Below are 27,082 nucleotides of genomic sequence, written 5' to 3'. Positions count from 1 at the left end.
TATAACATATTGGGACTAACTGTTACTTAAATGTGAACTTGTGAGTTCATCTGATCCTGGAAATTATTTCTTAAGTAGTTCATAGATAGCTTGCTCAATTTTTTTTTTAAATAAAGTTATCTGAGGGGAGAAACTAGGTGGTGCAGTGGATAGAGCACCAACCCTGGGGTCAGGAGGACCTGAGTTCAAATTCAATCTCAGACACATAATACTTACTTAGCTGTGTGACCTTGGACTTAATCTCATTACCTTGCAAAAATCCCCCCCCCACACACACAAAGGTTATTTAAGCTTTTATCTATCTCCTCTTCTGTTAATTTGGGTCATTTACAGTTTTATAAATATTTAATTCTTTTCACTTAGATTGTCAGTTTTACTGACATATAATTGGGCAAAATAATTCCTACCAATTACTTTGATTTCATCTTCACATTCATCATCATACCTGATACTGATAATTTGGTTTCCTTTTTTCTTTAAAAAGTCAAATTAAACAATGGTTTATCCATTTTTGTCCCTTCCCATATAAATCAGTTCCTAGTTTTATATATTATATTAGTACAATTTATTAAACTTTGTTTTATGAATGTTTCCTTTGATTTTCAATATTTCTGTTTTGGTGTTTAATTGGAATTTTAAATCTGTTCTTTTCGTAGGCTTTTTTCTTTTTTCTCATGCCCGATTAATTGATTTGTCCTTTCTCTCTTTTATTAATGCACCCATTAAAAAATATAAAAGTTCTTCTAAGTACTTTTTGGGCTACATCCTACAAATTTTGGGATGTTGTTGTTATTCTCTTTAATGAAGTTATTATTTCTATGATTTACTCTTTGATCTATTTTTAGGATGATTATTTAGTTTCCAATTAACTTTTAATCAGAGCTTCCACAGCACTTTTTTTAAATGTAATTTTTATTGCATTATGATCTGAAAAGGATCCATTTTATATTTTTTGCATTTGGTTGTGAGGTTTTCCATGGTATATTTTTTTTTGTGAAGGTGCCATGTACTTCTGAGAAAAAGGTATACTCCTACTACCATTCAGTTTTCTCCAAAAAATCTAGCATATCTAACTTTTCTAAGCTTCTAATCTATTTTCATCCATGAATTTCTCTGCCACTAATTCTGTTATTCAAGGGGTTGTTTTCTTAAATATTTTTGTGCCTTTTTAATTGATAAGTAATTGCCTTTTCATATTTTCTTCCTGTTTCCATTTCTTTACTTAATTTTTCCTTTCTCATTGTTACTTGATTTAAAAATAAACTTAAGTATTCCAGGAATTCTGGTTGATTGGATTTCACATTTTCTCTCCAAGACTTTACTTGTAGCTGTTTTGACTTGTCTTCTTTTGAGTTTGTAACTTGATCACCATAGAAGCTTTTGATGTCAGTTTTCTTTTTTGTTATTCTTTGCTCCTTTATCCACCCTATTTCTTGTATTTTTTTATATTTTGCAAGGCAGTGGGGGTTAAGTGACTTGCCCAAGATCACACAGCTAGGTAATTTTTAATTATTGAGTCCGGATTTGAACTCAGGTCCTCCTGACTCCAGGGCTGGTGCTCTATGCTCCTCTCCACTCTATTTCTTGATTTGGAATTTTATGATAATGTTGGGCTAGTCATCAGCATGGGCTGGGTAGGGGTGGGCACTGTTTCAAGCTTTAGACTTTTTCTGGTCTGCTGGGTTTTTTTGACATTTTAACATTTTATTTGTTTTCCAATTATATAAAATAGTAATATGTACCCATCATTTTTTGCAAGGCTCTGAATTCTACAATTTCCCCCCCCTTCCCCCCCCGCCACCACAGAAGGCTGTCTGATAGTCTCTACCTTGTTTCCATGCCATACATTGATGTAAATTGAATGTGTTATAAGAGTAAACATAAGAATAAACATAACCCCCTCCCCAAGAAGATGAGAAACCTCAAGAAGAGAGAGCGAGAGAAAAAAAAAATTGTACTTCAGTCTGTGTTCAGATTCCAATGGCTCTGTCTCTGGGATGAGTTGCTTTCTTTATCATTAAGTCCACCAAAGAAGTTGCTTCAATATTTTTCCCACAGTTGCTATTACTAGCTGTACCTCCACTCTATTTCTCCCCACTCTCATTTATTCTATTCTCTCTCTCTCTCCCCGTTCATTCTGGCCCTGTCCAAAAGTGCATTGAATCTGAGTACCCTCTCCCTCGATCTTCCCTCTCTTCTAATCATCTATTCCTCCCCCTTCCCTCCCCCCATTCTCCCTTATCCCATCCCTTTCTTCTTATTTTTCTCTAGGGTAAGATAGATTTTCTCACCCTATTAAGTGTGTATGACATTTCTTCCCTAAGCCATTTCTGATGAGAATGAAGGCTCACTCATTCCCCCTTTCCACTCCATCGAAAAAGATTTTTCTTGACTCTTATGTGAAATCTCTCAGCTTCTTCATCTCCTTTTCCTTCCTCCCAGTATTTTCACCCATCACCCACTGACTCCATCCCTTAACCACATCATAGCATTATATTCCATTGCTTCCTGTGTCTTGTCTATATATGCTCCAACAGCTCTTATAAATGAGAAAGTTCATATGAGTTATCAATATCTTCTTCCTGTGCAGGAATACAAATAGTTCAACATCATCAAGTTCCTCATAGTCCCTCTCTTCCACTCCCTCTATGGTTCACCAGAATTCTGTACTTGGAGATCAAACTTTCTGTTCAGCTCTGGTCATTTCAATAGGAAAGTTTGAAAGTCCCCTGTTTCATTGAAAGTCCATCTTTTCCCCTGAAAAAGGATATTCGGTTTTTCTGGGTAGTTGATTCTCAGTTGTAAACCAAGATCTTTTGCCTTCTGGAATATTATATTCCAATCCCTATGAGCCCTTAATGCAGATACTACCAGATCCTGTGTAATCATGACTATGGAGCCTCAGTAGTTGGATTGTTTGTTTCTGGCAGCTTTTATTCCTCCAAGGTCTTATGCTCTCTAGCCTATGCTTTGATATGTAGATGGACCCTGTATTTCCTCTGTCCTGAGGCTATAAGGAGGAATCCAGCTTGGTTATTTAGTATGGAAGCCCAAACTACAATAGCTGAGTGTAGGCAAACAGCAGAGTCCTACCCCAGGGAACGAGAAATCTCTGCAGACTTCCCTTACCATCTGTGGGGGTGCAGGCTGCTTTCTCCAGATTCTCACTGCAGATTCTGCAGCCAGTGCTCCTCACTCCACACTCATTCTGGTGGAGCAGAGTTCTCTCACTGCTCCTTCAAGTTGTTGCCCGTGATCTCTGGGCTGTGCTGGCCTGTGCTGTGCTATGGTCATGGCTTTTTTTCCCAACCCCAGGTCCTGGTGAAACACACCTTTCCTGTGGAATTTCTAAGTTATCTTGAACTGGGAAAATGTATCACTCAGTCTTTTTGTGGGTTCTGCCCCTCTAAATTTTGGCTAGAGCCATCTTTGTTTTTTGGAGGTTGTGGGGGAAGGAGTTCCTGGGAAATGCTGCCTTCCCACCACGATCTTGGGTCTGCCCCCTGCTCTGCTGTTTTCAAAAATAGTTCTGGAGATTTGGAAGTTTTCTGTGTTTCCAAGTTGGTGAGATCTGGGGAGAAGTGAGGTCATTACTCTCTCTCCAGTCTATATTCTGGTCTTTAATCAGGAAGGGCCCCTGATCCTTTAGGGTTACAACTGATACAGCTCCTCAGGGCCTGTTTCCTTGGGCCTAGAAGTGATAATTGTCCCCCAGGTCTTCTACTCCCTCTTGACTGAAAGTGCTCCTTCCTACCGTTGAAAAGACCTAGCAGGGGAAATAAGCAATCATGTTGCCAAACAGTTGCTCCTCAGGTCTCTCCCACTTTCTTGACCAAATGTTTTTCTCTTTGCCCCTGAGTTTTGACCCAGGAGTAGGTACAGTTAAAGTCTGGTTCTATATCCAGTGCTAACACAGGGGCCCTATGTAATCTTTCTGACCAGATGCTAGGTGCTGCTGCTTGTCACCACCTTGTCCTCACCCATTGGTATTTCATCCATGTGGGCTCTAGAGCAACCTTCTCCACATATAATACATCTCTTTATGACCTATGTTATCTTGGGCTGGAAGAGTGTCTCACACTGACCTTTTGTTGGTTCTGCCAACAGAATCCTATTTTAAGTGTTATTTTAAAGTTTTTTTGGAGAGGAATCTTGGGAGAGTTCAGCAGTCATTCTCAACTCTCATCTAGGCTCTGCTCCTGTAAATTTCTCCCAATTTTAAAGGTCAAGTTTCTAATTTTATTCTTTAAAGATATGGCAACATGATGTACATTTTATCTTAAAGAATAGTTAATGTGTCTCATATATGCCCATGAATTAACTCATGAAAGCTATACTTTCTCTAATGGCTTATTTAAAATCATGTTGGATGCCTGCTTCTTTCTTAATACATATAAATTACTTATTTTTATTCGAATGCTATGTAAATGAGACATGACTAATAAACCTTAAACTCAGAAGCTAGCAAATATGTAAAGAAAAAAATTTGGCCAGAGGACAAAATAGTGAGGAATAGTAAAGAGAATACCATTCCCTAACTTGTTTTCTCCTTCACCTTAATGACTAGCTTTGGGCCATTCACCATACCATTATCACATCTTTCCCTACTACAGGTCTGAGTATTGGGTATCTCAAAAGTATGTCTGCCTTGCCAAGTACTTAAGAGATCAAGATAAATAATGTTAGAATTGTGGTATGGAAATAATAACTATATCACTCCTTTCAAAACTGAGCAGGAGACAATCTTCAATTCAAACAAGAAATGGACAATTTTGTCATGCATTTCTAAGTGGTCAAGGGAGGTGTAAAGTCATCAATTTTGCTTAGATTCCATGCACTAACCCTGGAGTTTTAGTAAATACCTTGATACTTCTTTCATCATATAAAGCTCAGATACTAAGTGAATAAGCAGACTACTGGTACATTTACATGGCTCAAAACTACCTTTAGGATCTTGTATTATGACAGATAACAGTAACTCAAGGAAAAGGTCTAAGCTTTGCATGAGAAATGCAAAAAGGTTTCAAGTTCTATCAAAGGATACTGAATAAAATATCTCAAGAGCAAACTGAGCTTATCAAAAGCAGCAAGACTGGACTTTTGCTAATTATTTTGTATTTTGGGAGAAGGGAATGCAAGGAGACAGTTTCAACTAACTTTACTACAGTGGTTAACCATATCAATCGCTCAATTAACTTAGGGAGATTCCCATCAGAACTTATCAAAAGAATCTCCGTTGATTACTGGTAGGAGAAAGAAGCAAATGCAAAATTTTGACTCCAGAACCCCAGAAAGAATCAAGACACAAAGAGAAAATGGACTTGGATCTTTAATTTTTTTTTTAAAGATTATCTCTCTATATATATTAATAAAAAGTGCAAAGAATAGACCTTCATGTTTAAATTATATTCTAAAATAAAATATATATATATATATATATATATTTCCATTAACTGCAGGAGACAGCTGGCAGAGTCAAGAGCCTGAGAGAGTCCAGTCCCTCTCCATCACAACAATGGACATATTCTGATGAAGCACCCATGGAAAATAGTAGAGTGTTCACAACACAATCTGAGAACATGAACAGCTTTTGGATGTTTTCAACAAGTCTGGTTTGTTTACATTTCCAATCCAACATGAAGTGGGGGAGGGGAAGAGGAAATCTAATTTACAAGAAGAAATGGCCTTGCTCATCACAATCTACCATTCAAGACCCACATTTCAGATACCTTGCATCCCAACATTTCCCACGTAGCAAGCACATTAACTTCTACATACTATAATAAGTTATCAGTGTGAATCAAAAGGTGATGATCTCTCCTCCTGCCTGTCAAACAACTGTTCTATGCTCATAACACTGCTGTTTTAGCAGCATAGTTGTAACATCTGGTTAAGTTTTGAAAAAAAATTTTTTTAAAGTAAACATATAAAATTAAAAAGCATGATGTCATACCAGTCAACTTCATTACATACAGGTTTGTTTCATTTTGGTTTAATTTCCACCAAAAGTTCCTGAGAAACTAGGTGGCTAAAAGATCCACTACTATGTTAAGCATCTATGGCAGATGGTGGTGGCATTAAGTGGCAATAACAAGTCCTTATGGAAGTAGCACTTGGTTAAGAGAATAGAAGGTACAGAAGCTAGTACAAGTCTTGTAAAATACACAGCTTTGAACCCTCTAGGTAACCTGGAATTTCAATACATTCAATTCAAAATTGCATTCTCTCTCAATCCAAGCACGTGCCTTTATAAACGTTCTCAGGCTTTTGGTGTGGATTTTGTCTTTTAACAACTTTATCAACTTTTAAAAAACTTAACTTTTAATAATTTTCAATTTCTTAAGAATAAGGAATTCTAAAAGAAATTCTTTTAGACAAAAGCATATTCTATCCACAGTACCTGAAGTGTGCAGTTCTGCTGTTCTGGCTAAGGGAATGCCCTGTCTTGCAAATCCTGCCTACATGTCTGGGATGTACTGCCAGTAAACTTGGAAAAAGTCAGGTTTTCAAGTAATCCAAGTGAGTGGCAATCAAATCAAATATGCCTAATTTATACATTTAAAAGGCCCACTGTCTTCTATGGTTGTTCTACATTTGGGGAATATGATAAAAAGAATTTTTCTATAAATGTTTTCAACACATCAATTCAATCCTGTTTCAAAATCAATGTATCACATAGCCACCACCTAAGTGAATCTATAAGTATGGGTGCTTTATATAGCTTTTTTCATTTGCTTCTGCTCAGCATCTCTTAACAGACCTGTAATTCTATGTTCAAGTTGTTATAATCAATAATCACACAACACTATTAATACCACTGGTTAATACCAGCACCATACTCAAGTGATTGCTCTTCTGTAAGCCAGAAACTTTCCCTTTATCCAAAATTTCACAATGAAATGGATAAACTTGAAGCTGATGGTGCATTTTACAAGAAATGGTTGCTATTTAATATAATGTACTTCATGAAACTAATTCAATGTGACCACTCTACATATGGTTAAAGTGTTAAGTGCTTGCTCTGCCTTCTACTAAGGGATTCTCTTATAGCCTCAATGGAGAGAATATATTTTTTCCCAGGGATGACAAAACAACATTTTCAATTCTGTTGTTTGCCTCTCACCTCCATGCACATACACACAAATGCGCACAAACACACACACACACACACAAAGCACCATGTGTTTTAGTTTTCATGACGCTATGGCTGCCATGCTTCCCCTCCCCCTTCCAAAGAAACTGCAGGAAAAGGCGATTGTGAAATAATTATTCCATCTTCAGACTGGATCACCTATTTTAATCTTTATGATTTGGGAAGTTAAAGCCTGCAGCAGCAACAGCCGAAGGAGAATGAGTCCCATTTATCTTTCTTGAACCCTTTGGTTTCTACCTTTAATGTTTCAGGGAATCTGGAAGTTCAGCAAATCTGAGTCAAAAGTTTAACAGATACTGAACCTGAAGTGCATTAAGAGAAGAAACACCCATCTTTATGGTATAGGAAAAAAAACAGAAAAATGAAAAAAAAAATAAACCCAATGCCCAGAACAAGACATTCTAAGAGTCATCCAAAAGCTTCATAGAAATAAAAGTTATTTGTGAGATGGTGTGGAGTCATCTATCACAGGTTAAAAATTCAGGTACAACCAGATACCCAATAACATTCTTTGAAAAATACTTCATATGAATACCTTTAATCCCAGAGTTAAGTAATGCTATGGTCTTCAACCTGTCAATAGGATGGATAAGGAAAGAGGTGCACTATAGAGGGAACATATTTGATGGACCTGGGAAAGATTGGAACAAACAAAAAGATTTCAAAGTAGGTAAAGAACCAAGCTTTGAAGGAAAAGTGCTTTTAAAAAAGAGCTCATTTTATGCCTAGAAAAGTATTCAGACAACAAGAATCTCTTTTATAACAATTTTTAAAGAGTTTTCCTACCTAAAGAAAGAAAAACCAGGATTAGGCAGAAGTGTCCTTTTACTGCCACTCTCATTAAAGTAACTTACTGAAATGTAAAATAAAATGAACTGCCCTTTGGCTTACTCGTGGTAAAGTTGTTGGGTGGGATAACTTTTCCCATCAATACAAAGCGCCAGAGTGAGCGCTTTCAAATGGCTGAAATGGGAAGATTAATCTATGAGGTTGTTACATAAATGGATTGCCTCAAAAACTGCAAGCATGCCTGAAGCAGCAGCATGTGTTGCTAGTAGAGTTATAAATACTCTCATCTAATCTTAAGGAATACCTGAGATCCAAATCAGGTGAGAATGAGCATTAAAATCCTTTCATTTATTTTAAAAGCCAGAAAAATTACTTGTCAAGAAATGGCAAGTCAAAAGAGATTTAGTTAAATTAAGTCAATGAGTTGACCTGAATTAAAAATGAAAGGAAAACAGGGGATAGACAGGGGGTGGGGAGAGATGGGAGGAGGTAGGGAACAAGGAGACCAAACTGCTGGCCATTTCTGCCATGCCTCCTGGTTTCCTGATTTAACTTCAGTGCAAGGTGGAAAAGGGAGAAAAGAATGAACCCTTCGTGCTATTTTTACAAGTACACTGGCATGGCGGTGGTGGTACATAGTGGTCACATAGCTTCTAAGGAACACAAAAGGAATCCAGTGATCTCGTCTTTATTTATCCCATAGGGGCACATAGACTAGAGATCAGGGCCAATTATGTTGTCTGAGCCAAAGATACCTGTGTAGAAAAGAAAACCCCAAATGATCCCCCTACCTTTCCTGGGGAACATCCACTCTCTCTCTCTCTCTCTCACACACACACACACACACAAACTTACACACACCCACAGACATTCACACACATTCATGCAGAGGCTCACATACGTGCACATGCACGCAAATCAACCCTCAAAATGAAATAAAAATCAAGCCTTTCCCTCTCAAAGGAAAATAAGTCCTTGTGTGTGTGTGTGTGTGTGTGTGTGTGTGTGTGCATGCGCACACATGTGAGTATCTGTCTGTACAATGGAAGCAGAGGCTATTTTGTCTTGGACTCCACATAAATTTTGTCTCCATCCCTAATGCCAAAGGAGTGCAGTGCTCGGGTGCTGTACTTCATCTCCTCTGGGCCAAAGGGAGCCTCGTGGTCAAAGTGGTAGAGAAGCATGTTGCTTGTTGGTAACTGAACTAGAGTTTTTAATTGTTTCTTTAGTTCTGCTACTGTTTGGTCCAGACGAATACTCATTTCCTCCACCTGATCTTTAAAATGGACTTCTACCCTGGCACTGCTCTGGGGTCTTAGGTCCACTTCAGCCAGGGGCTCCAGCTTCCCATATTTTGTAATCAGTTCGTGATACCTAGAAGAAAAGACACAGTATTTAAACTAGACCATGTGACATCCAAGGAATCCTCTGGATCTGCTGGTGTGTGGCAATGCTGTTAATCAGCCCCTCTTTACCCAGAAGGTACTAGGCATGCAAGAGGGAGAGGGAGTTTTCCTCAACCACAGTTGTCATTCAAATGACAGAATTGGTGTTGGGCTTGCAAGGATCCTGGGAGGGTGTGGATTTAGTTGAAATCTCTCAATTTACAGCTGAAGAAACAAGGCCCAGAAAGATGGAAGGACTTGAACAAATTCACCTGGCCATGTCAGGACAAGAATCCAAGTTTCTTAGCTCTTCCCAAATGGAAGAATGAGAGTTGTATAGCATCAGAAAGAGGATAAACTCCTGATATGTGTGGAATGGACTTCAGAGGCACCAAGGAGACCGAGGAGTCCCAACCTTTCTGGCTGGATGCCAGTTTCTTATTCTGGCTGTTCTGAATGATTCCTTGAAAGGATCAAGATGCATGTGAGGTGCCCAAAGATCGCATGCCTCTGAGGTTAATGCAACTATCATGCAGAATTTAGTATCACTTCATTATAACAAAGTAAGAGCTGTTCAATACCTACTAATGAGCTGAGTACCTTGAGCAGTTTTTTCTAAGAGAATTTAGCACAACGTTGGACACATTGTAGATACTTAATGCCTATTGACTTAACCAGGGTAAAGAATGAATCTGTACTGATTCAGTTAGGCTCTCTTCAGTTATGCATACCTGAATGCATAGTGAATGATGAATTTGTTAAATGTCTGGCAGAATTAAGGATTTAAGACCTGGAGAGGTCAACTGACCCTCCAATGAATGAATTGAGGTAAACTAATTATTCAGAGTTATATACAATATCATAAATTACATGTAGAAAGGTCCTATTTATAACTGGATCAACTGGCACAAGTTGGCACACAAGACTTGTTTGAACTAAGAATGAAGATGGCCCCTACCCAATAGCATAATCATCCTCTACTTTAACAAACAATGGATTCTTAAAGAAGCCAAGACAAGTCTTACCACTTTAAAAACTTGATAAACATTTAAATAATCTTTCAATGTTGGTAAACTAAAGGAAACTTTACTTAAGACTTAGAAGCAAAATCATAGCAACTTTTATTTATAGCATTGCTTATAATACTCACATTACATAGCATTTTCACATTCATACATAACTTTCATTAAGGAAGATCTTGACTCTATTTTATAAAAGAGGAAACTGAGGTTCAGGAAGTTAGAGTCACCTGCCTAAATAGCAGAGTTGAGTTTAGAGCTCAGGTCTTTTGATTCCTCACCCAGACCTCTTTCATCGTACTGCTTCTCATCTACTACTGTACAGGTAAGGCAAGTTAGTATCTTTATGTGGGTGCGTTTTTCTACCCATGGGCTATAACAAAAGTTCATTTTTCATTATTACTTTTTTTAGCAAAGAAAAAAGTTATACCTCAATTTACACAACTGATATGTTACAACAAAAGTTGCCTGCAAAAATCATATCCATTTTACTAATCATTCAAGCAAGAAATGAGCATTTATTATGTACCTATTACATGCCTGACACCATGGCAGATGTAGGAGACATAAAAACAAAAGTAGTCCGTGCCATAGAACATGCTTAACCAGAAAAACAACATGGATATATACTAGATATAAAACATATAAAGAATTAAGGGAATTGGAAAGTTGGGAGGTAGAAGCAGGAACTCATAATGGAGGATAGAGGACAGAACAGGTATGACCTTATGTAGGAGATAAGAATGCTAGGTAATCTAAGCGGGAGAAGTGAGGAAGGAAGGAATTCATTCCAAAAAAGAGGGGCAGCAAACAGGCTGGTTTGGCAAGGCTGTCAAATGCATAAAAAGAAAGAAATATAGACTGGATCCATATTGTGAAAGATTTTAAAAGCAAGAGACAAACCTGTTCTAAGAGGCAATATGTGTATCACAAAGGCCTGGATGTGGAGTGAAGAGACTCCAACACTTATTAACTGTTTGAATATAGTAAAAATGCTAACCTTCTTGAGTTTTGGTGTCCTCTTCTGTAAAAGGGATTAAAAGTACTATACTGCTTGCCTTAAAAGGTTATTGTGGGCCAAATGTTGCCATAAACATTTAAGTGTTACACCAACACTTTGTGAACAATTATTACTTTTGGAGGGAACTTAAAAAATAGCAAAAATATTTTGTGACAATTATTCTTATTTATTCTGCACACTAAAAATTTTACATACTGGATTCTCTTAAAGCAAGACAAAATCTTTGTCTTCTAGGATACTCATATACACAAAATTTAAAAATCAATATCCCCATTTTTTAGTTCAATTATTTTGTTTTTTAATTAAAAGCTCGATTTACATGAAAATGAATTTATCTCCAAAATCAAATATTTTATCAGTAATACCAATCTCAGAAAGGGTAATATGATTATACACAATATTTAAAAACTTGTCACCTATCATCCAGTCCAATTCTTTATTTTACCAATAAGTCAATAGAAGTTCAAAGAAGTGGGACCAGAAAGGACTCCATGTAGGCCTTTTCCATTGTACTATAGTTGTCTTGTTCTGATCTATAATTATTAAGCTAAATAACTTGGAAAGTACTTTAATCTCTGGGCAGCCTTCTTAAAAATATCATAAGCACAGAACAATGTTGATTTTAAATAATTTTTTAGCTTTTAAAGGTAAGTGATCATGACTTTCTTTTATATAGGGATTCATCATTGCCCAAATACAACTGATCTTTTCTACTTCTATTCATATAATTCTCCATGACTACAATGCTCCTACTTTTATTTCTACCTATCCAAAGTCTATCCACACAAAGGGTCTAATACATATGTGCTCTGAGAAGCTTTTCTGACAATTCGAGCCAAAAATAAACTCTCCTTTCTCTTAAACTCCTAAAAAGCTCACTGTACATATGTATCACTAATGTAACTTATTTTCTTCCTTATTTTGCTTGTTAAGTGCTCATGTGCATATAAGCCTTCTTTTTCCGAACTAGAAAGAATATTACTTGAGGAGAGGAATTCTGTCTCATTTTTTTCACCCCCAATTAGTACTTAGATTATATGCTTACCTTACATACAGCAGTTTTCCAGTAAATATCTACCAGTGGAATAACTAAAAGGGATCTTGATGTAAAGGCAGAAGGGGTAAAGGAAGGCTTCATAAAAAAAAAAGCTGGATTTTGAAGGGTGGATAGATTTTTGTATAGGTAGAAGGGGAGAAAAAAGGATGGGTCATCATAAACAAAAACATAGAGATTGAAATGGGCTTGATTTAGGCAGAACAAAAAGGTCTGTCATCTAATTATTAAAAAAAGTTCATGTTGGAGAAAAGGGCTAGTTAGCCAGAGTAGCCCAGATAATGTAGAACCTAGAACCAGATAAAGATATTTAGAGGTTGAAGAGTAGAAAACAGGGAACCATTACAGACTTTTAAATAGAGGAGTGACATGAAATATTAAGAAAAATTTAATCTGGCAACAGTGAGATGGACTAATGTGCATATGTGGGAATGGCTGGGCTGGAGAGGTTGCAGAAAGGATAAGTAGGACTAGAATCAGAACGTCAGATAAGATGCTGCTGCAATAAGTAATTTAGTAATAAAGTGATTAGAATCAGGACTAAGGTGATGAAGTAGACAGAAAGGGACAGATACAAAAGACATTTAAAAGAAAAATCAACAGAATTTAGTGATTGACTAGAAACCAAGTAAACTAGAAACGCTATTGGTGACAGAAATTTTATCAAGCTTGAATGATTAGAAACATGGCAGTTCCATTGAAAGAAACAGATAGATGTGGCAGAGAAGACATTTAAGACTAAAGTAATGGCCTGACATCCAAGCATAGAGACACAGACTAGGAATCAGAACATATGAATTTTATTTCTAGTTTGGGCAAAGACTCCCATTGCTCTTGGGTATTTCAGATTCTTTACTTGATAAAAGTTATAACACTATTCCCTACTTGAGAAGCAGTGTGATTATAATAAACAAAGGAATAAACTAAAGTCAAGCAGACATGGGTTCAAGTTCTGCCTCTGACATATGTTGGCTTATGATCATGAGCAAGTCACTATCTTTATCAGGGTCTGAGGCACTTCTCTAAAACTAGAAACAACAGATGAATTGTTAAACTGTATCAGGGGAGGGAATTTTCCCATTGGGAGGTTCACCTCACTAAAGAATCATAGGTTCATATCAAAAAGACTCTCAATATAATGGGCTCAAGAAAATTCCTCAAAGATTAACAATCAGTCCAAAAATAAGTCAGTCAATCAATCAACAAGTATTTATTAAATCCTTACTATGTGCTAAACACTATATTTGACATTGGAGACAAAAAGAACAGAGAATAAAATAATCCCTACTCACAAGCCATAAAAACCAGCATAAACCTATAGGCCCAGGATCGATAAAAAATTCAAATAATCATTCTGAGAAAGCTAAATTTTTAAGAAAAATTAAGGATATGTCTTGTAACATTAATATCTCTTCAGGCTTAATGGTTAGAATCACCAAATGCCCCTGATACCTAAAGTTCAGCAAAGAGCTTAGGAACAATAACTTGTGAACTAATATAGACTTTTTAAGGAGTAAAAAGAGTTTTCTTCGTTTTTCCAAGATTGATATTAAGAATATCTAGATCTTTAGATAAAAGCCTATGAAATATTCCTTGTGGGGCTAAATATCTGATTCTTTCTCCCCCTCCCATTAAAGAGGGCAGAGTATGTGCCATTGGGTCAGATGAATGGTAAAGCAATCAATGCATTTCAAAATTTTCAAGTTAAAATGTTCAGACACAAAAGATAATTACCCCAAGCTCATGATTCTGGAGGGTTGGTCCTGTTGGAGAATTCCTCACCAGGACATACAGACATATGTATACATCTCAGATCAAGAGAGGGGAGGTAGCACATTTTTTGCTAGGCTGGGAAAGTGGCAAGAAGTCAAAACAAAGCACGAGGTAATTGAAATGACAAAGACCCTAAGCATCAGGAAAGGCTAACATTTCAGAAGCTCTCCACTGTACACGGTGGAGAATGCTCCTTTTGTTTTTCATCCAACTCACAGTTTAATGTGATTGGTGCTGTGTTACTACCCCTGTCCGGGGATGACAGAGCCTGGCCATGTGGAGAAGCCCAGGAGACTCATGTCAAATGGAGGAATGCTCCTGTACAACAGCAGGCCCTCTGTTTGTAAGGAGGAGGAGGTAAGGGCAGAGTTCACTAGGATTTCTCTAGCATCCTAGCAAAATGAGCTTTTATCAGGGAGGAGGGGCTACTGCCTTACTCTCACAATAATACTGAGATACAATCAAGTCCATTTAGAAAATCATTAATTTTATAAGAAATATTCTTCATATTTTCCAAAGAATTTTAGCATTGACAATCAAAACGACCATGTCCAAAAAACCTTGAACTGCTTTGAAAATGGGCCTAAGGATTTCCCAAGTTAGGATCTAAAGATTATTTAGAGGGGTACAGAGAAACCAAAGGACCAAGAGGAATATAGTAGAAAAGAAAAGCCTTCAAAGCAATCTAGTCCTGGCACTAAAATCCCTCACTGATAATGAATGCCCCTCTATCCTCCTCTGCCTGTCAGGCAACTGCACTCCCTTTTTTGGTTATATTTATTCCTGCTGGGATGCAAAATGTGGAAAATTTTTTTTAAAGGCTCCTTAAGTCAATAAACCAATTCATCCATAAAACACACAAATACATGATACATTATTTCTCTAAAGGAAAACACATTTTAATTGTATGAAAAAAGAGAGCTATGCACAATTAAGTCCTCAATCCAGTCTGTCAAAGGATAAGGAGACAAAATAAAACAAAAATGTGATGTAAGCTGAGGTACAGACAACAGAGACAACAAACAAAATAAGAAACATGTAGATGATACATAGACAAATGCCAGAAATTTTCCTCAAAAAAACCCCCTACATACTCTTAGAGAGATCAAAAGTTCTGTCTTGTCCCATCAAAAGGGAAAACCTCATAACTTATCTTACATCAAATCCTATGATATGTCAGTTTCTAAATTTTAAAAGGTTTTTTTTTTTTGGGGGGGTGTCTGGATCTTTGATTCTTTTAGTGAACTCCTTTTAATCAATGTGGTTTGGTAAAGTACTTTCCAGCTTCTAACTTCTAGTATTAGAAATGCTTTTTTCTCCTATGAAAAATGGCTCTAAATCATTACTTATTAGAGAAATGCAAATTAAAGCTTCTTTCAGGTACCACCTCACATCTCTCACACTGGCCAATATGACCAGAAAGGATAATGATCATTGTTGGAAGGGTTGTGGGAAATCTGGGACACTATTACATTGTTGGTGGAGCTGTGAACTCATCCAACCTTTCTGGAAAGAAATTTGGAACTACACCCAAAGGGCAACAAAATGTACATACCCTTTGATCCAGCAATACCACTCCTGTGTCTATACACTGAAGAGATCATGAAAAAGGGTAAAAATATCACTTGTACAAAAATATTCATAGCAGCCCTGTTTGTGGTAGCAAAGTATTGGAAACTAAGTAAATGTCCTTCAATTGGGGAATGGCTTAGCAAACTGTGGTATATGTATGTCATGGAACACTATTGTTCTATTAAAAACCAGGAGGGGTGGGATTTCAGGGAAGCCTAGAGGGATTTTCATGAACTGATGCTGAGTGAGATGAGCAGAACCAGAAAGACACTGTACACCCTAACAGCAACATGGGGGAGATGATCAACCTTGACGGACTGGCTCATTCCATCAGTGCAACAATCAGGGACAATTTGGGGCTCTCTGCAATGGAGAATACCATCTGTATCCAGAGAAACAATTGTGGAGTTTGAACAAAGACCAAGGACTATTCCTTTAATTTAGAAAAAAACCTTTTTTCCTTAAGGATATGATTTCTCTCTCATTACACTCAATTTGGATCAATGTATACCATGGAAACAATGTAAAGACTAGGAAATTGCCTTCTGTGGGGGGTGGGGGTAGGGAAGTAAGATTAGGGGAAAATTTGTAAAACTCAAAACAAATAAAATCTTTAATTAAAAAAAAAGAAAAGCTTTTTCTTCTATAGAAATGCTATTAGAAATGGCACAGGACCTAAGAAGTAAAAGGGCTTGTCCAGGTTTATAATTGGTCTATCTCAGAGGCCAGGTTTTAACCCAGATCTGCCTGATTTCTTTCTTTTCTTTTTTTCTTTTTTGGCAAGGCAATGGGGTTAAGTGGCTTGCCCAAGGCCACACAGCTAGGTAATTATTAAGTGTTTGAGGCTGGATTTGAACTCAGGTACTCCTGACTCCACAGCCAGTGCTCTATCCACTGTACCACCTAGCCACCTCTTGCCTGATTTCTTGAATCCTTTTCTGTAATATTGCTTTAGAAAAACTAAGACTCACTCCCACTTATATTCTTATATTTACCAAAAGTTTAAAAATTAATCTTGAATCTGAGCTGATTTTCTCTTTTCTATCCACATCATCAATAAAAGAGACTGCACCCCCTCTTTTTAAAGGCGTTACTAATGTAGATTGGTTGGCTAATTAGAATATAAAATAACTGATATACAACCCAACAGGTTTAAAGAAAATCCCCTCATCAAAGAACTTATGGGAAGACATGGACATAGGATAAGAAGTTGGATGAACTATAATTTACATCTCTGGAGAGAGCAAGTATCAGTCTTAAGAACAGTTCCAAAGCAATTTAATTGTAATTAACTGAAAAAAATTACTGGGTAGATGTTGGATCTTATTATGGTAGCTACTATATTTTACTTAAGATTAGATGTAGGGAAAAAATAAAAATAAAAAGATTTGAAATTCTCACAGCTCTCCTGCAAGAGCAAACCTCTTGCAAGGCTTCCATGAACTATAAGGAAAGTGAAATCTAAACCAGGAAGATGCTTTTTTTTTGTTGCCTTATAGACTTTCAACTTATCAGATTGTGTCAACAGATTTCAAAAATGTTTCCAACATGAATGTCAGTTTTGTTAGGGTCAAGACTGTCTTCCTTTGAAACTTAACTAGAGCCCAAAGTTAAAATTTCCTGAAAATTATCTTAATGAAAATATGAGTCAGGAATTGAAATATGACCAAAGAGAACAACTTTCCAGCCACCTGCAGCACAAGCTGAACATAGTCTAAAATAACATTAACAGTTCTCTGGACTGGAAAAAACAGACTTTAATGGCTGTACCCATCTCTAAGAGGCAGGACACAGTTGAATGCCTTTAAATAAAGAGCTCATTGATTGGGAAGATGGACTCCACAGTGTTGAAAGGCCAAGAAACAGGGGATAGAGACTTCTCATCTTCTATTGCCTTACACAGTAAACAGACAACACAAAAACGATGGTAGATACTTAGTTATCCTGAAACTATGAGGGTAAGTTCATTATTACCAGAGTTGGCTAAGTTATAAAGACTGAACTTCCAACTCCCCCTTACCAGTATAGAGTAGAAAAAAAATTAACTGGTGACCTGGAAGAAGTTACAAAAACTTCCTGTCAGTTCATTAAACAGTTCATGCTGCTCATTACATGAATTCAAAGATTATTGGCAAATACAAGCTGCATGTCTTTCTGGGGCAGGAAAATTATAAGAAAATCTCTGGATTATCTCTAAATTCATACATTGCTAAGTAAGTCGATATTTGAAAACAAATGACACTAAATAATCTAGCTTATTGATAAAGTTGCTATCATAAAGGACATTCAAATGATCCCAAAACATGTATATTCCAAGAAAACCTAAGTTCAAATCTTGTCTCTGATGCTTAAGACTATTAGCAAGTTATTTACCCTCTGTGAGCCTATTTCTTCATTTATAAAATGAGAATAATAGCACCTTTAGTACCTACTTCATAGGGATGTTGGGAGATAATGCAAACTTTAAACTGTTATACAAGCTACTGCTATTTTTCACAATTCTAAAAGTTATGCCATAGCTAGGAAAAACCATTTTGTATTTTATACAAAGTCAGAAGAATGGAAGGAGATAAACATACAGCTCAGTGAACCAAACAGCAAAAGGGAGACAAAAGCAGCATTATTTGACCCATATAAGAATAGGTAAATTTGTTCAGTTTTGCATCCTTCAATCTTAAGAGGGAAGATAAATTCTATGGCTAAGTGAAAAAGATCACAGAACTATAAACTTAAGAGGTAGAAGGGACCTTATATTCTTCATTTTGTAGATGAAGAAACTGACACCCCAAGAGGACATTAATAAAATTTACACTGGTAGTGAGGTCAAAACTGAGATTTGAACCCAGCTTAACCTAACTCTAAATTCAGCATTCTTTCATCAAGGTTGCCTTAAAACCAACAGGTTTTAGGTATTAACAATCAAAAGTTACTCTTAAATACACATTTTCTTACTGAAACACAGTTTCATCGTACGCTAATTGTTCAACATTTGTTCTGATTCTTCTTTCAACGATGTTTGTTTTAGAGAGAAAATGAATAAAGAGACCCCTGGATAGCAAGAAGAGTAATGATAAGATGCTCATTCTAATACTTAACCAGTCCATCTTAAGGTCCCTTATACGTATTCTTTTATTTATCACTTTTTTAAATTCCCAAACTAAAGGGCTAATTTGGCCACTACTTAATGGTGAACTCTAACTAGCTCCAATACTGCTAAAATATTGTACAATGAGAGGTCTACCATTAATTTAGCCCACTCCTGTGAGGATATTCTCTAATGATCTTCTTTTATCATCCTACTGATCCCAAGTATCACCCTGTGATTCAGTGACCCTGGCCTCCTAGCCTACTGGCCTCCTGGCTGTTCCTCCAACAAGAAACTTCATCTCTCAGCTCTTGGCATTTTATCTGATTATTTATTCCCTCCTCACCTCTTCCTCCCCACTCCATACTTAGAATGCTCTCCCTCCTCATCTCTGACTTCAAGTTACAGATAAAAATATTGCTTTCCACAAGAAGCCTTTCCTAACCCTCTTTATTCTAGTGCCTTCCCTCCTTTGTTGATCTCCAATTGGTCCTGCATTGATTTTTCTTTGTAAACAGTGTTTGCTTGTCTCCCTCATTAGGATTGTAGGCTTCTTGAGGGAAGAGCCTATCCCTTTTTCATGGTATGACCAGGGCTTAGCCCATGGCCTGGCACATAAAAGCAGCTTAATAAATGCTTGTTGAATGACTCCTGTATTGTTTGGCATGCTCAAAGTCAGACTCTTGCCATCTTTCATGAAAATACCATAGAGTAATGCTAAAAGATACAATGAATAACCATTTTTCTGAATACTTATTCAAGAAACACAAGTTTCTTGCACATCAAGCTTTAAAAACAAAAACAAAATCTAATTATTTAAGGATCATTTTAAAACTTTAAAACTATCTAAAACTTTTGATATTTCAGGTTTCATAGTAATTTCAAAGGAACATCAAAATTTCTTGATAGCAACTTTTTAGAAACCAAAATTATTAATAATTCTCTCCTTGACTTTCTTTGAAAGCTCAACAATACCAATTCTAACAATTCCTCAGAGACATATTTTCCATCCCCTTGCATTGTTTCTCTCTCAGCTATCTTTATATTTTTATACCTCTCTCATGTTGGAAGCCCACATATTTCTGAAGAGTCTACAATATGGAATGATAGTTTTATTTGTGAAGTATGTATACTTCACAATGACCTATTGAAGAAAAAGATCAAAAATAATCAGTGGTATGAATCTGGGGAAGAGAAATACATTAGTGGTTAGATATAAATATATATATATACAGAGCCATTCAAGGCTTACAAATCACTCTCCTCTCACAGTCTTGTGAGACAGGTAGGAAACAATTAATATCCCCATTTCATAGGCAAGACTTGTAACTTGCCAGGGGTCACAAAGTTAGTTAAGTCAGACTTGGGATACAAACCCAAGTTTCCTAACTTCAAGTCCAGCTCTCTCTATCAGGCTTTTTCTCAAAGAAAAATATGAACATGTGTACTGTCTTAGAATAGAGGAAGCTGACTAGATTCTAAGCTCGTGTTCTTTCTCCATATCATATCTCTCTCATGTCTTCTCATTTCTCAACTTGAGACAATACCAAGGATAGCAGAGAAAGTCAGGAACAAAGGCATTAGTAGACTTTGAACCAGTTAAATATTCTAAAAAAGGCAAGTTGTCTAAATCCACTGAAACTGTTGATCTAAAACACAAGTGTTGCTAATCAGATTTCTTTCTAAACAATCTCAATTAACTGTTCAGAAATTTTTACCTGAATGGTACTTCCTCCTGGGGGACATCCACATAATAACGAATGAAAAACCGCTCAGAGTCTTCTCGCTCTCCATCAGTAACAACACTGCCATTAAGTTTGGAAACTGATGGCAATCTGTAAATTAAAGTAAAAATTAAAAACTCCTTGAAAAACTGAAAGTATTAATTCAGCCTGACAAATGGAAGAAGCATCAGGTTAGGACTAAGACTTAATATCTCCAAAGTAAATTCCAAGTCGTCCTAATAAGAGTGACATTGACAGGAAACGAAGATGTAAAGAAGTGGTAAACACTTGGTGAAGTGGGAAAGTGATAGGAAAAGAGAAGCAAAAGTTAGGTGTTCTGAAGTTGGATATTCTAGTTATGGGAATTCCTTTGAGTTATGTCTTACCTTTAGCAGAAACAGTTATAAAAAGGAATAAATACTTACAAGCTAGTGAGTTCAGTCATTGGAAAAGAATAATACTTGCAAAAAAAACTATGCAAATCAAATGACCTGCTTCCTTTGAAAGTACAGAGAGACTTATTCTATTAATAGAACATTTTATATATATTAATATACTTTAAAGCAGCAAAGTAGATGCTGAGCTATTTTAGTTCAGATCAATTCTGTTATGGAAGCTGTTCCTTTTAGGACATACACTGCATCTAAAACCTTTCAGAATCACTTATGTGTTTTACATAGCTTTAAAGAAATCAAAGCCAATTTTCTGTATAACTCTTCCAGAAGCTCTAGTCTTCAGATAAAGAAACATACTACATGATGAAGTACTTTAAGGCCTGTCAGAGGCAGAGGATGCAAGAAACTTGGGAAGAGGAAGCTGGAAATGGTAAGCATCTCTAAACCAATTTATGATTTAAGAAAAAAATAACTATAGTATATTCCAAATAATCATTTTCTCTGGCATGGAAAATATGGCTGATTTAAACAGAAGAGGCTTTTCAATCCCGTATACCCTAAAATAGCATTCCAAATGCTCTAATTATTAACAGATAAAATAATTATTATAACAACATTTCTGCAGCATTGTGCCAGGCATTGTAATAAACACTTTATAATTATTATCCCATTTGATCCTCACAACATCTCTGGGAAGAAGATAGTGTTATTCACCCTATTTTACATTTAAGAAACTGAGGCAAAAAAGAGGTGAAGTGACTTGTCACACAGTCAATAAGTTTCTGAGGCTGGATTTGAAGTCAGGTCTCCCTGACTCCAGGTCCAGGAGTGCTAATCCACTATACCACCTATATGCTCCCTCCTCACATTCTTGATGCCTCCCCACCAATACAATTCTTTTAATTCTGCAGCTCTAATCAGGTTGACATTTTTAGCTTTTTCTTCCCAACTATTCCTCCCTTCATTCAAAATCCTTGTGCTTTAGAAGGCACTTCTTCCAGAAGTGGTTGCTGACCTCAGCAACTGCTGCAGTTCCACTTGATAGTATGTTTCTTCCCATTACTTGGCCCAAACAGTAGCCTTGTGCCTTGAGGAAAGCCCACAGTCACACTCACATGATAAGAGAGAATAATCAATAAAAACAGACCTGGCTATCACCAATTTCCTGCGTTCTTCAGTGGTGTATGGCTGCAGAAGAGGAATCCCTAGCAATCTTACTTCTTCAAGTTTGGGGAATGAATTTAATTTGTCAATGTCTTCCCAGGAATGCAGACCTGCTTTGAGAAAAGCTTTCTTTAAGTAAAAACAGAAGAACACACAATGAATTGACAAGATTAAAAAAAAGAAAAGGTAAAAGTGGATTAAACTAATTAAAATAATTTGATTTTAAAAATGGAAACACAGGTCTATATACCAGCTATAAAGCCTGAAATCTCTTTAGGCAAGGATGAAAAGCCAGCCTAGTGTAATAGAAAGAGCCTTGGACTTGGGGTCAGGAGACCTGAGTTTGAATCCTGGCTCATATACTTACAAGTTTGGTGACTAGAACCAGATCACATCACAGTTTGTTGCTTCTATTTCTTGCTTTGAGAATGAACACATATATCCCTAATGCACTAGGGGACTATGGGGAAATTCTAAAGTACAGCTGAAGTATGAGCTTATCCTGCGGCAACAGAATGCACTAAGTCACAGTAAGAGCTTCCTTAGATTCTCCTTATAGCAGGTACACTTTGACCCAGAAGCTGTCAGGACTTGGGAGTGAATTTCATTCTACAACTTTCATTCATTCAATGATTCTTCACTGACATTGCTTAAATGTCCACTGATAGTTTGGAAGAGAGACATTTCTCCACTATATTCTGGAGCAAGTATCATCGGTTCTTTTCACCTACAGAGTCAGACAGAGTATACAATCTTTGAAAAGTATTGAGTCATATTCAATTTTTCACCTAGATCTAGGTGATGAATTCTGAAATATGGGGAGATCAATGGAGTCAAAACTGATTATTTTTCTTGTTTATTGGAAAGGTAATAATTTGGATCATTTGAGTCTCACCAGATACCCCATTACCCATACTAGAATTTTATTGCTGCTACTGTGGTGGGAAGGTAAAAAAACAAATTAAAATAAAAATCAGTGTTTCAATAAACACCATGAAGTCCTGACATTTGGGGACAGAGATATATGGTATTTTCAAAATAAATGATCTAATAGATATAAATTGAAATCCCTAAGCACACTGCTGCAAGTTAAGAAAAGACTTTTCTGTCCACAATAAAATTCTGCCTTTTGCTAGGAACAAATATACCATCCTGGTCAATATTTGTGACATGCCATAAAAACATTTCTGTAATAATAGAACTAGTCAAGGGTCTAAGGAACAAAGACCTCAGTCCCTCCTGTTGCTTCTGTCAACCTTCAAAGTAAGAAGTAATTTGATTCTTAAATAAATCAATCAAAACTGTCCTCCAGTTTTGTCCTCCAAAGACTCCAGGATGGCCTTTTTATCTAGCAGGAGGAAGAAAATAGTTAGCTCAAGTGATATATATATATATTTCTTATTCAGTTCTCAACCCTAAAACTTCTATGGTCATGTAAATTAAGTCCATAATTTGGCACAGAGATTTTTTGATGTACGAATCACTTTTGCTATATTTTTCCCTCTTCTTTGTCTTTCTCTCTTTAAAAAAGTTTCTGACTTTTTAAAGGATAGCTCTTTGAGAGAGAAGAGAGAAATGAATACAAGGGGGAAATACAGACAATGTATAATCAAGGTAGAAACAGAAATCTATTTTTTAAGAAGAAAACAGTTCAAGATGTATATCTGAAAAATAATCATCTTCCCTAGGGTGACAACTATCTTTTCAAATATACCTCCCTTTCCAATAACTTCTATTGTCATGTAAAACGTATCTACAACTTTCAGTGTGAATGTTATTTTTAGTTTTATAATGTTTCAGTACCTGAAGGACCTATAATTACATTACAGAGAGGTACTCTATGGATATGGATTGCAACTCCTCCTATGACTTAGTATATAATTCCTTGCAAATTGCAGTGACGAACAGAACGTTCACTCTGTAAGCCAACCTGTAAACAAGCATTTCTGAACTATGTTAAGCTGGTGAGTTCCTACACAGAAGGCATACAATCTATCATCAGTCACAGAATTAATACCTTTTATAATTTGGTAAGATTGCCCAGACCTTATATTTCATTGGTCTAACCACTGAGAATCCACGGATATTTCCATACTGCAGTGAGACATGAATGAAAACTTTGGTAAAGATTGTTCCAATAAATATGCTAAAAATCTTTAACCTAATGAAAGATAGGATTAAGAGGAAGCTAATAGCAGTAGGGGGAAAACCATAGGAATTAAAAGGGGAACAGGAAAATTGGCAGCAGGTTTTTAAAAGTGAAGTCCAAATAGGATTTTCTAATTATCATCTCCTTCTATGCTAACTAATTACTGTCTTTCATTATCTAGTTGATTCATTTGTTCCCCCATTTTCATACTTTCTTTACTGGTATGTGATTTTATCAGTGGGGGGTATTCCACTACTGATGACGTTAATAAGCACTCTACAAATTCACAGATGGAATTAAAAAAAAATTCATTTACTATTTATTTTTTCTCAATTACATTTTAAAACAGTTTTTAACACTTCTTTTTTAAAACTTTGAGCTCCAAATTCCCTTCCTTCCTTCCTCCCTCTCAAAGCACCCCCCCACACACACACACAATGAGAAGGAAAGCAATTCAGTGTAGGTTATACATACACGGTCATTCATATTAGTCATGCTATGAAAGAAAATACAGACCAAAAAAGTAAAGAGTCTCAAGAAAAATTTAAAAATGAAAAAATATGCTTTTATCTGTATTCAGATACCATCCTTTCTTTCTTTGGGGATGGAAAGCATTTTTCATCATAAGTCTTTAGAGTTGTCTTGGATCATTGCATTGTTGAGAACACCAAAGTCATTCACAACTAATCATCTTATGTTATTTTTGTAAACAGTACATTTCACTTTTCATCAGCTCATGTAAGTCTTTTCAGGTTTTTTCTGTTCATCCATTCTTATAGCACAAGGGTATTCCATCATAATCATATACCATTTATTCTGCACAAAAATGATCTTTTTATTCCTTTGGTTTTTGCAAGGCAATGGGGTTAAGTGACTTGTCCAAGGTCACATAGCTAGATAATTATTAAATGTCTGAGCTGGATTTGAACTTAGGTTCTCCTGACTCCAGGGTCAGTGCTCTATCCACTGTACCATCCAGTTGCCCCCATCAAAAATAGTCTTTTAAGTAAATGTGGCTAAAAAACTCATCAAGCTGTGGCTGCCTGGTGGTGAGCCTTCCTAAACTTAGGTTTGTTCACAGAGAAATGTCACATATTCAATTTCTCTATCCACTTAGGATCTTTCAAGAGTTTTCTAAAATTTAGGGTTCCCTGGATGCCACAATGAGGAATTAGAATAGGCCTTTGGTGGAGAATTTTCATAACATGATAAAGTTAGATATGATATAAATTAATATCTATACCTATATTCTTCTATTTGCAAAAAAATACCAAAGTTCTTCTAGAAAAGAAAAATGCATTAAATACATAAAAACATTAGCTTATGATCAAGGAATGAGTCATTACAGTTGAAAATTAATATCTAAAGAAAATATGAATATGATTGAAAAGCAAAGTTTTTTATTCATGCATAAGCTCAGATCAATTTGCATATGAAATGGAAAGAATTTTGTGGCTTTAGTCCCCACCTGATTTATGAAGGCTGATAGAACGTAGATTGGGAAATAACCTTGCCAAGGAATCATCAGGCTCCTCAATGGCATTCAGGTGATTGTTGGCCAGGATAAGAGTATCCAGTGAAGGAAACATAACTCCTAACTTTCGAATTTCAGTCCAGTCCTGAAGGTTATTATCTGTGATGTGGAGTAGCTTAAGAGACTGACAGCAAATAGAAGAACAAGACACTGTTTCATAGTCATTAAGGCACAGGAAGAGCTCCTCCAACCTGCACAGAAAGAAACAGAGATTCTCAATTAACATTTTTGGAAAAAAGTCTAAAAAGCCTTACACAGATAATAAGGCAAATTCTTTTCCATTTACTCATTTAAAAAAAATATTGATTGAGTGCCTAATCCAAGCAAGTAATCTTGTCAAGAGTTATAAAAGACAAACCTGACCCATGTGAAACACCATGCAAATAATACATGTCAACATAAAATTCAAAAGTAAATTATGTAATGCAAGGTGTTAGTGTAATAGTATTTAGGGAAATATGAGATCAGTGAGGACAGCAATATTCAAGGGAAGATTAAGGAAGGTGAGCATGAGCTGTGTCTTGAATAAATGGATAGGATTTGGAGAGGGAATGGCAAGGAAGGGCGTTGCTACCTGAAAAGCTTGAGAAAAATCAAAGAAAAAGGTTGTAAGGAATAAGGCATGCAAAGGACAGAGAAAACTAAAATTGAAATAGAGAATAGGAAATAAAATTGGGTAAATGGGGGATGATGGCAGGAGGGAACATTACAACGATATGACAATTTTGATTTGTTTAAAATGTTAAAACCCACACTTTCATAAACATTTAAAAAGATTAAGCCTGAAAATTTATACACACATTTTTAATGTACGGTCTACTAAGTAATCAAATTTTGATAAATAGCATTGTTAAATTCATCTTCGAACTGCTGAAAGCATCCCCTCCATGAGAAGCAGCAAAAAGATTATCATCACCCCAGATAAACTTTAACATGGCTTAAAGGAACTATGTTCCCTTCTTGATCCTCCTCTTTCCCTGCCTTCCCCCCAACAACCCTGCAAGAAAAATATAGTATTGATGATCCAGTAGCAAGAAATACTCCTCTTAAAACTATTTGTAAATTCCATCCAAATGAGAACATCTCTGATACTGTGGTGCTACCAAATATCATATAGAATTCCAAAGGAAGTACTACTGTTGGTTCATCCCAACCAATTTCAGAAATCCATTATTTTAAGCTCATTCTCCACTCACACTAGAATAAAGTTTTTTGGGGAGCAATAAAGTTATAAGCACGAACAAAATTGACAACAGGTGACCCCC

General features: G+C 36.2%; 1 protein-coding gene across 1 annotated transcript in view; it reads right to left on the bottom strand.

The window, feature by feature from the left end:
* TECTA (tectorin alpha) overlaps nt 1–27,082 on the bottom strand; it is a 141,811-nt gene that overhangs the window by 87,171 nt on the left and 27,558 nt on the right. Inside the window, exons 6-8 of the mRNA XM_074212228.1 lie at nt 25,752–26,008; nt 22,118–22,244; nt 20,570–20,686 (exon numbers count right to left, since the gene is read on the bottom strand). Coding sequence (XP_074068329.1) covers nt 20,570–20,686; nt 22,118–22,244; nt 25,752–26,008 — 501 coding nt within the window. The remainder of the gene's footprint in view (nt 1–20,569; nt 20,687–22,117; nt 22,245–25,751; nt 26,009–27,082) is intronic.

Source organism: Macrotis lagotis, chromosome 1 (genome assembly GCF_037893015.1).
Source record: "Macrotis lagotis isolate mMagLag1 chromosome 1, bilby.v1.9.chrom.fasta, whole genome shotgun sequence".
Classification (NCBI taxonomy): domain Eukaryota; kingdom Metazoa; phylum Chordata; class Mammalia; order Peramelemorphia; family Peramelidae; genus Macrotis; species Macrotis lagotis.
Note: the sequence above shows the minus strand (reverse complement) of the source record. Positions and strands in the feature narration are given on the sequence as shown.